Source organism: Sander vitreus, chromosome 5 (genome assembly GCF_031162955.1).
Source record: "Sander vitreus isolate 19-12246 chromosome 5, sanVit1, whole genome shotgun sequence".
NCBI lineage: Eukaryota > Metazoa > Chordata > Actinopteri > Perciformes > Percidae > Sander > Sander vitreus.
This window is the reverse complement of record NC_135859.1, coordinates 24381506-24398227: the sequence shown is the minus strand read 5'-3', so window position 1 is coordinate 24398227 and position 16722 is coordinate 24381506. Positions and strand designations below refer to the sequence as shown.

The window sequence follows — 16722 nt, the reverse complement described above, 5'->3', positions numbered from 1 at the left end:
GGTTACAGTCATGCCTCGTGTGTTAGTCATCTGGTGAGCCGGAGCACTTTGAGAATTCAAAATGATCCAGTTCAATCATTTGTGGGGTAGTGACACGACACGGTTCCTGGAAAGGCTAATCTTCCTTTCAGATTTGTTATGTTGCCAAGACTTTGACAAACTGGACCATTACCTTTTCACAGAAGTGGAAAAAAAGTTGTGATTTTACACAAAGCAAACTACATCTGTTATATCTTTCTCCCTTTAACAGGATACTGCATTCCTTCATTTGTATACATTATTTCAGACAACAGTGCAGAGTTTTAGGCAGCTTACTCTGTTAAATTATGTTGAACAATCAAAGGAAGGATATTAAACAGCAAAGCAGGTGGTTTATTTTCCTGTCAAGGCCCCGTCATAATAGAGCAGTGTGGACATGTCGCGTGGCATGTCATTAAAAATCCCCACTGAGGAAGACCATGAATCATTTGAAGTTAGCCTGGATGTCTGGAGACCATTTTAAATTTTTATTTGTGTTGCTCAAACACTACTCTGGATAATCCACACAAAAAACAAACAAACGCTGTCAACATTTTTCATTGGAGCTACTTTCTACCAGAGAAATAGTACCGATGAAAACTGTTCATGGAGAGGTCTTTACTTTGGTAGTGTGTGGTTTTGCGTAAGGCAATTTGTCTAAACTTGTTTCCAAGTTGAATCAACACCTCTCTTACATTGTCAAAACACAAGGCTTACAAAGGTGTTGGTCATTGCAGGGCTATGGCATTACATTTTACAGATATTCAGACTTTAGCCCTAGACTCCATCTCAGGCAACATAGGATAGCTCTCAGGCAAATACCCAGGAAGAAAAACATTGCTGTTTTAGTGATTTTGTCACCAATTCCTGTTTTAAAACCACATTATGCAACATACAGTATGCAGAGAAATTAATACAAATACAGAAACACACACAGAGAGAGGTCTGGGTGAGTGGACTGTCGTACAAAGCTAATCCCTCTTTCACGCCCGTCTGCTGACCAATGGGAATTTAAGGACCCAGTTTTCCCTGTTTCCATTGTGAGCCAGACAGTCACATCCAGCAGGCTCAGAGGGCTCACGAGTCAATGACCGCACACAGACACTGTGGTAATGTGACTTGTGGGTGAAGCTACCGTCCTTTCACATGACCAAAAAATTATTCTTTTTTTCTTTAGATTTGTACAGGTGCATTTTCAACAATCCTCAAGAGAAGCAAAAAAGTGATGAATGCAGTTCATCTGAGCAAGATGATGCATTATTTTATGCCAAATCATGCGTTGGCAGTCAGTGTTTTGCAGATTAAGATATCAGCTGTGTGCAATGTGCTTCCTCAACAGCCTCACACACATTAAAAATGCACTCTCATGCAAATTCATTATATTATTTTTGTTTTCCCAGATAATGAAACGACCAGATACAGTATAAAACATTTACAGTAAAACAGCGTGCAATGATCTGTCCTTGGTCTATTTAAGTGCCACAACGGCTTGTTGGTAATAAATTGGAGACAGACTTGTGGGAGAGTGTTTCAATTTGAACAAAGGTCTACAGTAGTAACAATTGGCAGATGCTAACAATTTACATAAACTCGCTGTGAGGCATCGTTGATACAGTACAAAAACAGTACAGTGAAACAAAATGCTTTAAAAACAATATCTTGCATTTAAAATATGATGGGACAACCACATTAAAGTATGCTACCTAGCTTCAAGCGATGTCCCATGACTGATTTTTGTTTTTGACACCCGGTGTAAGAGGGGGTGACATGCAACAAACACCACAAGCAATGCTGGAACCAGAATTGTTGTGGTTATATGGCATGCATCATCTTACACTGCTGTGTCACCAGGATGCCTCAGTATACTGTACCCCTGACAGACATGAAAGAAACATAGACTGTATCACAGAGAAAAATGCAATATTCTTAGATGTAATCCAAGATGTGAGTCTTATAATTTCAACATACATGCATGCTTGGTGCTGGGAGTTACAAAGTACAAAAGAGCTACTTTATTGTAGCAAGGAAAATAGCTGTGGTGTGTCATTGAGGGTAAGGCAATGTCATGGTATGTCTGTTTGTCATTTTCCTCTGAGCTCAGGCCACCACTAAGAATTTTCCAGGCCAATATGAACACATACGACAAATTTCTGACATGGCAATATGTTCCTTATCTTTTCTTTGTACGATAAAGGTGCCTGTATGAGCCAAAGAAAGGGCAGAAGCTTGCATAATTTGAACAATATTAATGGTGTGACGATTAGAAGATGTGCTGGTAAGAAAAACTTGAAGGGCTTGAGACTAGGAGGGTGTAATCTTGAATGTTTAAATCTCTGGGGTTTACCATCATATGCTTCCTGCAACTGACCTACTGTACATGATGTGATTGTCTCAGTTGTAATAGAGCGTGTGAAGTATGGTGTATATGGTGTTGCTTCAAGTGTTGATGGCAAGACTTTATTTACACTAACCTAACATCAGCACTGTGAAAATAATGCTCAATTTAAAGTATTTTTTTCTCCAGAATTTTACTTGGTACCATAAGTCCTGAGTTAAATAACTTGCGACGACTTGTGCAAATTGTTATAACGTTACTCAACTTGGTCACCAGGTGGTGCAAATGTGCACGTAGACCGATTTTAACATGATCTTCCTTAGTAACTGGTGTTCATTTGTCAGAATTTGTATTAGATTCCCAGTAACCATCGTCATCTTATTCTGTATCTTGATCCTTTTTTTTTAACCCTTTGGTAAAATGGGTCTTTGTGAGCCTAAAGCACTTTAAACCTGAATATTACAATTTCATTTAAACACTGTCAATGTTCACCCACTATGCAGTGGAAATGCTGCAAACATGGATAAAGTTAAGTGTAAAACCAAAATAGTATGTGCAATCAAGAAAATAATGTATTCAGTAGGGGTGTGCAAAAATCGATTCACAGTCATATCGCGATTCTACATCTACATTCTACATTTACATACTGTTAATCGAGAATCATTTTTGAATCAAAAATCGATTTTGAATCAAATCTTGAGCCTAAAAATCAATATTGAATTGAATCGTGACATTTTCTGAATTGAGCACCCCTAGTATTCAGCAATAAAAAATGACTGTACTGTATGTACATAAGCAATGTATATTTACACATACTCCTCACAATCAATTATGAACAACTTAATACACAAAATTACAAACTGCCATACATTAAAATCAAGTCAACACGAAGATGAAATTATTAGAGTGGGATGGTGTTTTGTTGTGTCTCCAAACCCTGAATGTCTGGCTGAAACAAGTGGTGAGCTATGACTAATTCACTCTTCAAATATAAAGCAACTAACTTGTATTCATGTCAATCACATATCATCAATAACTATCAATATTCCAATTGTTATTGTTCCTGATGAACCAGATACATTAAGGTTTGCATAATGCACAAAACAATAGCTCACAGGGCCATTTGCCAGTCTGAAACCTGTGAATTTAATCAGCCTTCTCATTCCACTTACTAGTCAACTGTAAATCAGCACGCCAGAGTATCTCTGCACATATCTCCCACAGAACTGTAAATTCTGTCATCTGACCGACAGATACGGTAATGACACAGAATACACTTCCAAAGCAAATACTTTGCTGTCCCGATAGCAATGACTTAAACAATCAGATGTAATTTGACTATGAGGTGAGGTGATGTTCGTAGGTCTCATCAAACACAAAGTCACCAGATGATGGCAGAGTTGGTTCAGACTGACTCTAGTTGGGAAATATTTCTGTAATCATTACACAGGAGAGAGAAGGAGAGTAGGAGAGGTTACGATCAAAAATAATCTAGATTATACTAGATATTTAGTATGGAGTGATGGAGTCTTAGACTAGAGGGACAACTTATAGGTAACATCTATACAGAGGGTATTGGTGCTTTCTTTGAAACACCAAACATTAATGTAGGCGTACCAAATAGATGATGCATATCTGCGTTTATCTTCTTCAACCTCAAAAAGGCTCAAAGACAAATCAAGCAAATAAAATCTCACATTATAAAGAGTTTATTGCAGGCAAACAATACCATAAATAATATTTACAAACTACAGAACAACATTCCTTGGGGGCTCCATGGATGGCTGGTAAACAGTCTTTCAGTCTTGGGATAACAATTCTTCCTTTTTATGTCACACTGACCGCTGATTCTCAAAATGTTTAATATTTTACTTAGTATTTTTTTTAAATGCTGTCTTTAGCCCCAGAGATATATATATGTAAAAAAGTTTTATCTATACTCACTTTCCAATTTGTGAATTATAATTTTTTTTAGAGCTATAATGCATTTTCCAAAGTGCACAACTTTTTGGCCTATACGTAATGCATGGGGCATTAATTAGTATTTAAAAAAGTATGCACACCTCTGATGAAACGTATCTGCCTTTCAGAAAAGAACTCCAAAAAAATCCACAGCAAACTATTTCCCTCTTGGCATTTTAGTTTAGGCATTTAGGAAATACGTTCATGAAATTATTCAAAATAACAAAGAAAGAACTTTCATGTCCAAAAAAAAAAAAAAACACGTAATACCTCAATATTTCGAACAATTAACCCTGTTGATTGTCCCCATTTCCTAATCAACACTGACGGAAAAAAGTGTCAGAAGTGCAACTATGAACAGCTCTTATTTTAAAATGCTTGTTTGCAGTAAAATGAAAATTTGAACCTATCTGATTCTAGTTTCCTTTGCTTTTCAACATTCCAGAAAGCTGAGTGGGAAAAGTACAGTATGTGCCTGTTGAGTCTTACAGATTCTCACTCTTGCGTCATTGCTGTCGTTTCCTCTCTGCTTCTAAACAAAAATTCTCAAAAGCTTCTTCTATCTCAGGCTCCATCTCATCTTCAGAGTCGTATCTGTAAACACAACAAAACAAGTGATTTTTTTTTTTTTTTTTAGATCTTCAAGACAAATGTGCTATTTAATATATAATGGTGTGTGTAACTAATATTACATTACCAACAATTTGTGTAAGAAACTGACATTTAAATGACACAAAAACACAAGCTCACAGCCAAACACTAACACAGTTCTGAGAGAGAGGATAGGCGCGAACTAAGCCCTCTTTCATACCTAACTGCTGACTAAACTGAATCTGAGGCAATGGTTGACCATGTTGCATTGTGGGCCAGTCAAACACATTCACCAAGCTCAGGGGCCCACAGGTCAGTCGTGGTCATATGACCTGTGTGAAGCCATTATGCAGACACATAAACGAAGATGTGCCAGCAGCACGGTGCTACTGTTGAACTTTTAAAGATTTGGGTCTAAATAGAACCATGATCTAGTGTTGAATAACCCAGATAATTACTGTAGCATCAGTTACCAGAACATCTCATTTAAAAAATGCAATGCGAGTACTAAAATGATCCCAACTCATTACTTTGATGACATCCACGTTATTTGTACTTTAGATGCCTGTTTGCCTACAAAACCAATAGAATATATTGAAATAAACAAGAAAAATAATTAAGCCACGTCAGTAACTTGTTCGTTCACTGAATATAACGGTTGTCACGATACCAGAATTTTCAACTTAGATACAATTCTAGTTACTCAATGTCTCTTTCGATACCGATGCAAAAAAAAAAAGTCAGTTGCCACAGCTAACTCTAGCTTGCTTTTTGAATACCAATGACAGGTGGCTGGCTGCTCTGACACGCGCTGGGTTCATTGCTGTAGAGAATGCCGTAACAGCCACAGGTTGAGGACCAGTTGATTTTCTTCCCCGTTGTTTCTGATTGCACATCTGTTTTTTTTATTATTTTTTTTAAGAGCTTTGGTACTTTCGATACTATCAAATGTAAAATGAACGTAGATCACATCGTTTTAAACACGTGGTATCGAAGAAGTACCAAAGTATTCTTTTGACAACCTTAACCCTTGTGTTGACTCCGGGTCACATTGACCCGTTTTAAATTTTTGTTTTATATCAGAAAATATGGGACGTAGAAATCAGCGCTGAAAATGTGTAGAAGAAAAATTAAAAAATTTAAAACGTTGGAAAAAGCAAAAACAAACTGTGAAAAAAGGCGTCAAAAACGTTTTTTCAAGGTTGAAGGGAAGACAACACAAGGGTTAAAGGTTCAGTGTGTAAGATTTAGTGCCATCTAGTGGTGAGGTTGCAGATTGCAACCAACTGAAACTTCTCCTGTGTGCCAGCGTGTGGGAGAGCTACAGTGGCCGACGCGAAAACGCGAATGGCCCGACCTAGAACCGGAGTTCGGTTTGTCCGTTCTGGGCTACTGAAGAAACATGGCGGTGCAACATGGCGGACTCTGTGGAAGACAATCCGCTCTGTATGTAGATAAAAACAGCCCATTCTAAGGTAACGGAAACATGATTCTTATTTTCAGGTTATCATGCACTAATGAACATAGTTATTAATATTATATTCCGTTTCTGCCAATAGATTGCCCTAAATTCTACATACTAGTCATTGTACGCAGCAGGTGGAGATAATTAATTGGTTAATCTTAACTAATGTTATGCATTAGGTAGAACAGCATTATACTATCATTCCTAAAGTGGTGTAAACGCATGTATTCAATCACTTTGTTTCAATTTACACAACACAATTGACTTTCTTTTTGAATCACATAATTATGTCTCTATTTGGAATACCTTGCACTGAATTTATTGTAGCTGCCTGCTCAGAGTTTCCACTATACAACCAATCTAAAAAAAAACATCACAAAGCTGTGACTGGCATTGATTTAAGGTATTCTGATTATGGCTTAGGATGTGATAGTTATTTCTTTGAATGGTACATTCAGGCCCACAGTAAAGTAGGTGGCTGTGACGTAAAAGAAAGGTGTGCATGACCCATCTATATGTTTTCATCCCTATGAGATGTACTTACATTTCATTTCCATTTTCTCCATCAAGATCATGGAAATAGTCCTGCCTGTCCAGGATCTCTTGGTATTTCTCAGCATATTCTGTAAAAACAGAGAGGCCGACGTTAAGGCACATAAGAGGAAGCAACACAATTACATTTTTTTTCTATTTAAATTAGGAAGGACTGCGTCTTTCTACCATTTAAAGGACTTATTCAATGATTAGGCTGAGGAGAGTAACCAGGATGAGTTAAGCCAAGATGCATATTTATTACAACTATTTGTATCTAAAATTAGATATCAGAAGCTTGAGCGTGTAATTTAAAAATTGAAGAAATGTAGCCGGGTTGAATCAGTGGGTAGAGCAGGCGCACATATAAAGAGGTTTACTCCTCAACGCAGTGGCCGCGGGTTCGACTCCGACCTGCGGCCCCTTGCCGACCTGTCATTCCCCCTCTCTCTCCCCTTTCATGTCTTCATCTGTCCTATGAAAAATAAAAGGTCTAAAAATGCCCAAAAAATATAATCTTTAAAAATTGAAGAAACGTTGCCTTGTGAAATTTTTTTTTGTCTTCTAGACTTTTCATTTGTGTGCATAAACTATACAGAAACCACTTAACATTATTCTTGTGGGTTTTTATATCTCCGTAACCGACCAGATCTTACATGTCCACTGTGCCTGTGATTGACTGAACACAAATGAAAACCTGGTAGACGGCAAACCTGTGTTGCCCGCTCCTGATCTATCACAAACGTGTACATAGTCTCACCTGGGTCTGCTGCTGTAAAAGGAGTACCATCTTCTGTGTAGAATGTAGGTTCATTCTGAGAGGAGAAAAACAAATCCATGAAAAACAGAAATGTGGAGAAAGAAATGTAGAATTAAAAAGAAAAGAAAAATGGGGAGTATAGTACAGTGGACGCTCACCATGAAGTAGTTAGGGTCGTTGTCTGGCGTGGCGTTGCTGGCTGCTGCGGCAGCACGGACTCTGCCCCAATCACTAGATCTCAACTCCACTAGTTTAAGAAGCATCTGTCTGACATCCCTGAGGACAGACATGCTCATATCAGAAAGTTTTACACAGTGTCTATGAGGGTTTAACTCGGAAATGTTCTTCTTTTTGGCACTTCAGCCTTTTGCCAGTTTATGGCTGACTTCTGAATGATGCTACATGTTCCCAGTGCCATGTGTGTGTGTGTTAAAAAGCTAAAACTCTTTGGTACACGCTGGTTTCTTTGGTTGTTTCTGAAACTTAATAAAAACATGATATACTCGATGACTTCATTTTTTGTGACAGAATATCTATTCTTCCAAAGTGTTTGATTATGGATGACTGTCTTCAACACTGCCACCTGGGACACACATGATCATTAGGTGCAACTATGTTGGCAGACACCTCTGCGAATATCCCTGCAAGTCTGCAGCATCTCAGATGTCTAGGCATATTTCAAGCTTTTTATATCTAAGGTTATCTTAAGCGTAGGCGTTGAGTAGCAGCTGCGCACAAAAGACCACATTGATATACACACCTGCTGCAGGTGGCATCCAGTAGAATAGTTTCTATTCTTTGGATCAATTCCTCCATGTGTGGTTTTCCACTCTCTTTCCACGCGTCATCCAGGACCGAGCCTGTCAGCTGTAAATTTAAAACACATTCTTATTACCGTCCCACACAGTAGAACTACCTGGAAAGCTTTTGATACAAATCTGTAAACATATCTCATTGACATTTGAAACCTTAAGCAGTTTGACAGCGCAGATGAGATTTGCATCCACAGGCTTGGAGAACAGACTGATTAACAGGTCTTTCAGCGCAGTGAGGAGGATATTTGCTCGATTTGGAGGTCCTTTTGCTTTCTTTATCTAAACAAACAAAAGAAGATTGGCACAAATAACGCATGACTGACGCAATGAGAAGATTGAAGGCATGCCAAGTAGTATTCTGGTGTTGGTAGCTTATGAACCCAACTTGCAAAGTTGACCCCTCGCCTAAGATCTACAACATTTATAAAGTTGACCACAATACAACGGAATGTGCCAGCAGCAGCAGCAGCACCAGACATCCTAAATGTCTGGCAGCAATTCAAACAGGGCATGAGTGACAAGTTGATACAAATATGCATAATACAAGTGTATTTAGCTTGGTCTGTTTTTTTATATGAATGAATTGCTTTCTGACAAATTAGCAAGTACACTTAGCAAGTCGAAGCAAAGTGTTCCCCAGTGCCATTCGGGAGCATGTAGGCCCCCCCAACAAGCTCACAACATGCAGTATAAGCATTCAAGTCAACATAGTGTCGTGTAACTTGAAACAGAGTGATTTAATACATGCATTTACACCACTTTAGGAATGATAATATAACGCTGTCTTACCTCCAGGTTAAGATAGAGCTCTCCAAGAAAGAGCACAAAGGAGTGGAATTTCTTCTGAGTCTCTGGGTCTCCTTGAACCGCTACATCCCTCTGTTCATACTCTTTTCGACATCTACGGAAGAAAACGTTCTTCCCTTTTAATGTTAATTTGACTGAACAATGACAGTTGCTTTCCATATTGCCCTTATTAATTCTCGCCCAATAGCTAGTCAGTAAAAATACTTCAACTTCTAGTACCGCTTTTGTGATACAAACATTTGTTGCTGCTTCGACATCGTCTAATAAAAAAAAAGATCCTTTTTAATCAATCTAATTATCAAGAAATTGTATTGAATGAAAGGGGTTTTTTTTAACCATAAGATCTACTACCCCTGATATGAACCCACAGTAAATACAATAAAAACTGAAATAAATCACCTTTGCAGGAGCAGCTGACGATAGTTGCCACTTGGTGGACTGACAATGAGGTGATGGGACAGGTAGTTACAGAGCCTGGCACCCGTGTAAGAGAAGTTTGGAATGGCAGTAGACTGCAATGAAAAGAAAACTTAATACTCAGTAAGGTACCTTATACAATTGTTTGTTTTGTCAGAAACATGCATTTATATTTAATGTGTATGCTGTGTTTAGGCAGGTTTGGTGTAAAATCATAATATTTCAAATGTATACAAAGCAAAATGAAGACTGAATGTGTCTCTCCAAACCTGTGTGTAGATCAGTTCCACCAGCTCCTTCAACAACTCTTCAGTAGTAACCCAGGAATTGAGCATGCCAGTTATGTGTTCAACATCCGACTCAAAGGATCCTGGTGAGGAGCTCAGGTGGGCCAGGAAGTCTGTGACTGTATCAGCCAAGGTTGGTTCACCGTAATAGCTGTCGTCGTCATCATAAAAAGAGGGGTCCTACACAAAAATCACAATACAAACGAAATAAAAAACACCAATGCAAAATAATTGAGTAGCCTAGCATATTCAAATAAAAAAAACTCAAAATTCACAAGATAGTAATGCTGGATGCGCTACTGACACACTTCCCGACTCCTACTTGGAAGAAAGAAAAAAAAAAAAAAACACTATAAAAAATAGGGATAATAGTGTCAGAATAAAGGCAGTGATGGTGTGAAAATTCCTCTTACTTCATATGGGTTGATTCCAGAGGGGACAAACTCTGGGGCACTGGCTGAAAGCTTTGATGACTTGACCAAAGAATCCACTTCATTACAACCTGGGAAGGCAGACGTGCTGTTGGCATTTGTACTTTGTTGGGGTTTGCTCTGTCTTTTAAAATCTGAAAGAGGAAGAAGAAAGATGTTTTCAGTCTTTGTTATATGTGACACTATTCATCCCATTGTTACTGTTGTGATCTATTAATTCAAAAAATGTTAATCCTTCAAAACGGGTGTCCAAATAAATATATATTTCCTTTTGTAAAAAGACTGACTTATTTAGCAAACCTTGCTATGCTATATCAGTCCTTGGATAATTATTTGTTGGTTTTAGTCTTTTCATGGGTGACATTATCCCAGATGGAAATTGATTTGCAATGTGGGCACAAAATGTAAAACACAATAAAAAGATACACACAGTAAAAACAAAACAATAAACAGGACATAAAAGACTGTAACACTGTAATGAAGTGCTTATACAGTTGTGTGCTTATAAACTTATGTTGAGTGCAAAGACGCATCACTTACTATTACTTTCTAATATGTATGATAGTGCTGCTGTGTCAGTAATAAGAGTTTCATGCGGACTAATGGCAAGATAGTGTGTGTGTACACCCGCCCACCAGTGCTGCAACTGATGCATGTGTGCTGGTCGCAGGCCCTGTCTCCCAGACTTATCTGTTACAGTTTATACTGTAAGGGCTGCTAAAGTACAGTGCACATCAACATAGTGAAGCAATATCTGTAGTTGGTTGGCTGGCTGTCATCCCAGAAATTAGTACTGGATCATGCTGGCTATGAACTGTAGTGATGAAGTGATATTTCATTTCAATCATTTTTTTCAGAAGGAAATACAAACACATTTTCACCATACTGGTTGATAATAATGCACTTTTAAGAGACTTTCAATATGCATGCAGTTTAACACAGGTTGTGCTTTTCAGACCTGCCTATGTCATCATGACCATACAGAGTCCTTTAGAAAAAGATCACAATAGGGCATCCAATTGTCCAACATAGTACTCATTCCAATACAGCGTTTTATAGCTAAAACACAAAGAATAAGGTTACATCTATAGGTACAAAAACTAAAAGAGAATAAAAACTATCCAAGAGTATTTGGGGACAAATTATATAATAAAGTGACAGTGGTGTGATTAATAGCAGCAGAGTAAACCGGTCTCCGTAAACAGAGTACATCAGACTGATGTGGTTAAGTAATGGAACTCAAGTGTTTGTCTGCATTAATATATTAGAATATAGTGCAAGAGTCAACGTAACATAATAACATAATGTAGTATAATATGTACATTATGATAAAGTGAGGGAGGCACATTAGTGTAACGTCAGTATAGTATAGCTAGAACATAACTATTATATTTTTATATGACTATTATAACGTTTGCTCTTCGAAGTGTTAGCTGGGTAGACAGCTTTACATGTGGCACGTAACTAATCAACTACGTGACATCTGAGTGGGAGCTTTATTTAGACGCTGCGTTGCTTCACGTGAAAGAACAATCTAACAGGTGCATTTCGCAACGCCAAAATGAGGCTAGCGAACATTAATGGTATTTAGCAGCTAGCTAGCTAATTAACGTTACAGCACAAGATTAATACCATGTTAAACGAGTAACTTAACCCCCATAGGCTTCTCAGAGGAACTTTCAAGTCGGAGGTAATTTGTGTGGCTACTATTAAATATATGCAAACACAGTTCTGGCCTTCCGTGATCATGTAGCTATGCGAGTTTCATTTACATGAACTCGAATCTAAAAGTAGCTAGCTAAATTAGCTCAGTTGTCGTTAGCTAACGTTAATTGACAGCTCCTTACCTCCACCACCCACGACGTTGGCCGTGCTAATGTTGCTCTCGGCAAAAGGCGGGGATGTTCGCGGCTGTCTCAATGGTTCCCTTTGGTTGAAAAGCGTTGTTTTGGTGTCACAATCCCCGGCGGCGCTTTCCGCAAGCCCGGGGTCCGCGGGTAGATTTCGGGTTCTCCCTGCTCCGGGAGCTCGGTCGAAACTGTCGTTCATGTCTGCTCTCTTGACTCTCAAAGCAGCATTAAAAGAAGAAATGCTGTCCACTGCTTTTTGTTTTGCGTAGCAGCAATTGCTTGCTTATGTTTTATCACAACAAAACACAACCTATCTCTCTTTCATGATGGCTTTTTTCTCTATGGGCTAGTATCATACACAACTTTTTTTTTGGCCACTTCCTTTAACAACAAACTCGCTGTCGCTATCCATAACAGTGTGTGATGTGGAAGAAAACGGTCTCCCTCTAGTGGCTTGGAGTGGAAGCTCAGCCATAAATGGTGCATGGTGCAAATTCAGAATACAGCACGGTATTATCAGTGATTGTAAGATTATTCAGATTCTTAAGTAATTTTAGACATATCACAATTAAATATGCATACATATTATTATTTTAGGTATACGTGCAGTTTAGTGTCCCAAATTCCCCATACAATGTCCTTAATTAATTATGAACCTGCTAAACCACCTGTGCCTACCCTAACCATAACCATAACCATAACCATAACACTAAACTGCACGTAAGACATTATTTTATAAGTAAACGTCCCGCATTCATCATTTTACTCCAGTACTGTACACAAATTGTTAGGTTTACTCCCAGATTTATCTTTCCTTTTAAAAATGATTGTGAAAAAAAATGGATTAAAGTAGGGGAGGGTCCAATGAATGAATTATATAATGAAGTATTAGCAGGAAAGTGTCACTCGCCGCAAAAAAATGCCCCTGAGTGTTATTATTAAACATTGGATTATTGGATCATTATTACTGATGCTTACATGTGTAAGTATAGCATTTTACTGTAGGTGTTAGTGCTAATTTTAACTAAGTTAGTTCATGTTATAAAATGTTTAATGTCAGATGCAATAGAGTAAAAAGTACAATATTTCACCCTGAAATGTAGTGGAATAGAAGTATAAAGCAGCGTACAATTGGAATACTCAAGTGTGTGTGGTTCCTGACTATTATTCAATTTAAGCTGCTGTTGGTGGGATTTTAGAAATACAGGGGTCATGAGTCCAAATTCCTCCAGCAAAATCCCAGCTCCCTATGAACATCTGTAAATCAAAAACCCTTTACATAGAACGTCTTAGGCTGCAAACAGACTTTGACCTCTTATCTACGAATAAATCTAAACTTCGTCTGCTCAAATCTAGACAGCGCTTTTTTGAGTCAGGGGATAAAGCTGGGAAGCTTCTGGCTCATCAGGCCAGAGCTGAGGCAACCTCACAGTTAATCCCTGCCATTAAAGCTAACTCAGGCGAGAGCCAAACTGATCCTGTCATCATTAATGAAATATTTGCCAAATTCTATGTTGAACTGTATACCTCCGACTGCCCTCCTATTGCAGACGACACGCTTAATGATATAATCTTCCCCCAAATAGACACCGAATCCGCAAATGACTTGGGTGGTCTTATAACCACTGCCGAGGTTCAAGTAGCCATTAACTCGTTAGAGAGCGATAAATCCCTGGGGCAGGATGGCTTCACTGTAGAGTACTACAAAACATTTTCCGCTCTCCTCGCGCCAGTTCTAAGAGATGTGTACAACAAGGCCTTTCGTCGACTGCCGGACACCCTGTCGAATGCCACTATCTCCCTAATTCTTAAGAAGGGGTAAGATCCCCTGCTTTTGCGGCAGTTATAGACCAATCTCACTCCTCAATGTGTACCTCAAAATTCTCTCAAAGGTTCGTGCACTCTGTCTTCAACAGGTGATGCCCTCCATTATCTCGCTAGATCAGACAGGGTTCATGCCATGCTGACAGTCTTCCCACAACACTAAACGCCTACTTAACATCACTGACTCGTCAAGAAATTATACCCCGGAAATCGTGGTGTCCCTCGATGCTGAAAAGGCCTTCGACAGGGTCGAATGGGGATACCTATATCAGGCAATGGCCAGGTTCGGCCTGGGCGGCAATTTTATCCTCTGGGTCAGATTATTATATTCCTCCCTGATGGCCTCAGTTCAAACTAACTTTAGTTAGTTGTCACCCCTTTTCTCACTCCGGAGAGGTACCAGGCAGGGCTGCCCTCTGTCGCCACTTCTGTTCGCCATCGTGATAGAAGCTCTGGCCGTTTGGCTTCGCTTGGAGAAGGTTTCGAAGGCATCACATGATCTGGCACAACTCATAAAGTCTCACTGTATGCGGACAACCTGCTTCTTTACATTTCTAACCCAGCCGTCTCGCTCCCTATGATTTTAAACATTCTGGAACGGTTCGGTGCGTGTTCCGGGCTACAAGCTCAACTATCAGAAAAGCGAACTCCTACTGATAAATTCTCTGGCTATGCAGCTCCTTCACTCTTTATCGTCATTTAATTGGGCAGAGGACGGATTTCGCTACTTGGGCCGTATCAGACATGTTCCGCAAAAACTTCTTACCTCTGGTTGAAAAAATTGAAAGTGATTTGACCGCTGGTCGGTCCTACCACTCTCCCTCGTGGGCCGGATAAATTTGATTAAGATGGTGGTCCTCCCCAAATTTCTTTATCTTTTCCAGCACATCCCTGTACCTATCGTTAAATCTTTTTTCGACAAGCTGGACAGGGAAATATCTAAATTTCTATGGGGCAGCAAACCTGCTAGGATTCAAAAGGCTATATTACAGTCTCCGAAGGCTGAGGGGGGTCTGGCGCTCCCTAACTTCAGGCGATACTACTGGGCAGCTAACTTGCAAAAACTCCTGTACTGGATGAGCGACGACTGTGCCTCTCTACCCATCTGGGTACATTTGGAAAAGGTCTCGATTGCGCCTTCCGCTGCGGTTGGTCTTCTGCTCTCAGCTCCCTCTGCCTTTAACATCTGTGGGCGCATGCCCGATTGTATCCCTCTCGCTCAAGATCTGGAGTCAAGTTAGGAAAAACTTTGGTTTACAGGGCCCTTCCGTCTTGACCCCACTGCTTAAAAACCATGTCTTTAAGTTCAGACTCAAGTTCAGACCTTGCATTCAGGGCCTGGCACAATAATGCTGTCATCTGCATCAAAGACCTATATAAAGATGGCATATTTGCATCCTTCACAGAGCTCGCTTCCCTTTATGATTTGCCAAAGTTACACCTCTTTCACTTTTTCCAGATTAGGGACTTTGTCAAGAAGACATTTCCCCACTTTCCAAACTTTCCACTGACGTTGACCTCCCTGTTGCACTAAGGCAGGCCCTGGCGTTTAGATCTCTGCTAGCTCGGAGACTGATCTTGCTCAACTGGAGGCTCTCCCGCCCCCCTACACACAACCGTTGGATTAAAGAGGGTCTCAACAAATTTAAGCTTGAGAAGCTTAGATCTTCACTGAAACTCTCTATCTCGACATTCCCAGAGACATGGAACCATTTCCTAGAACTTGTTGACTCCCTCAGCTTATCTCCTGACTTGGAGGACTGAGCTCCTTCTGGACTGCTCCTCTTGACGCCAGATGTTGTGTGCCCTTACTGGTATGTGTTTGTCAGTGTGCGTGGGTCTGTATTGTGTGTCCCCATCTGTTTTGGACCTGAACTGGGTTGGTTTATGGGTGGGTAGGGGAATTAAAGGGAAGTGACACACTGTTTTTCACTATGCTTTGTTCACCATGGCCTGTGCTGTATGTCACTTGACATGAAAATTTAAATTTTTTAATAATTTAAAAACATTGGGGAAAAAAAGAAATTTGTTCACATGATATTTATTGATTCAACTGTTCAGTTTTAATTATACATGTTATCTGTAACATGATCTGTCTAAGGAATTCTGGATCTCTTGATTTTATTTTAACTTGTTTTGCCTTCTGTCACAGTCACATTTATTGAAAAACAATGGTCTGGTTTTGCCCTAAAATCCCTGTGTAAAATTTTTGATTTGATGTAAACTCCTGGTTAGGCTGTGTACTTTAAAAAAAAATATATATTGAGGACCTGACTTCAGGGTCTGCACTGCAGTGTTAGCTACTGCTCTGTTTGTGGGTTTATAGGCAGTGGTTGTCTGCACAACATGAGTGCGTAATGTGTAGTTGAATGGGTTAAATATTTGCCAAAGCAAAATTAAAATTAAATTAAAATGATATTTAACTGATTCACAGAGCAGATTCTGGACCTGTGCCTTTCTCCCCAAATTCTCTCAGTAGCTGCCCACTACAAACATGTGTTGCACCAGACCTCTCAGTGTAAGTATTCATTAGTTGTTTTAGCCTCCAGTCATTTTCCACTTGTTTCTCAAAGCTGGATCGCATTATGCCACAGAGAATTCCTGTGCCAGAATTGTGGAGACCCACTTT

General features: G+C 39.4%; 1 protein-coding gene across 3 annotated transcripts; it reads right to left on the bottom strand.

Moving 5' to 3' along the window:
- Positions 1-4046: 4046 nt before the first annotated feature.
- paip1 (poly(A) binding protein interacting protein 1) lies at positions 4047-12665 on the bottom strand. 3 transcript variants are annotated; one of them, XM_078251176.1, is made up of 11 exons: positions 12267-12665; positions 10402-10553; positions 9971-10168; positions 9684-9796; positions 9267-9378; positions 8622-8756; positions 8423-8529; positions 7821-7938; positions 7663-7717; positions 6916-6994; positions 4047-4909 (listed from the first exon to the last, which is right to left on the bottom strand). In XM_078251176.1, the coding sequence occupies exons 1-11, from the start codon at positions 12466-12468 to the stop codon at positions 4822-4824; spliced, it is 1359 nt and encodes a 452-aa protein (XP_078107302.1). In that variant the 5' UTR covers positions 12469-12665; the 3' UTR covers positions 4047-4821. The 3 variants fall into 3 exon arrangements, with proteins under 3 accessions (XP_078107302.1, XP_078107303.1, XP_078107305.1); XM_078251177.1 differs by having other exon boundaries at positions 8631-8756; positions 12267-12664; XM_078251179.1 differs by lacking the exon at positions 8622-8756.
- Between the last annotated feature and the right edge of the window lie 4057 nt (positions 12666-16722).

Excerpts from the sequence above, each read along its gene's own strand:
- paip1 (XM_078251176.1), bottom strand. The coding sequence starts at position 12,468 with ATGAACGACAGTTTCGACCGAGCTCCCGGAGCAGGGAGAACCCGAAAT. Across the intron at positions 10,554-12,266 it reads CAACGTCGTGGGTGGTGGAG|ATTTTAAAAGACAGAGCAAA; the intron begins GTAAGGAGCTGT and ends TTCCTCTTTCAG. Across the intron at positions 9,379-9,683 it reads CGTCAGCTGCTCCTGCAAAG|ATGTCGAAAAGAGTATGAAC; the intron begins GTGATTTATTTC and ends TTTCTTCCGTAG.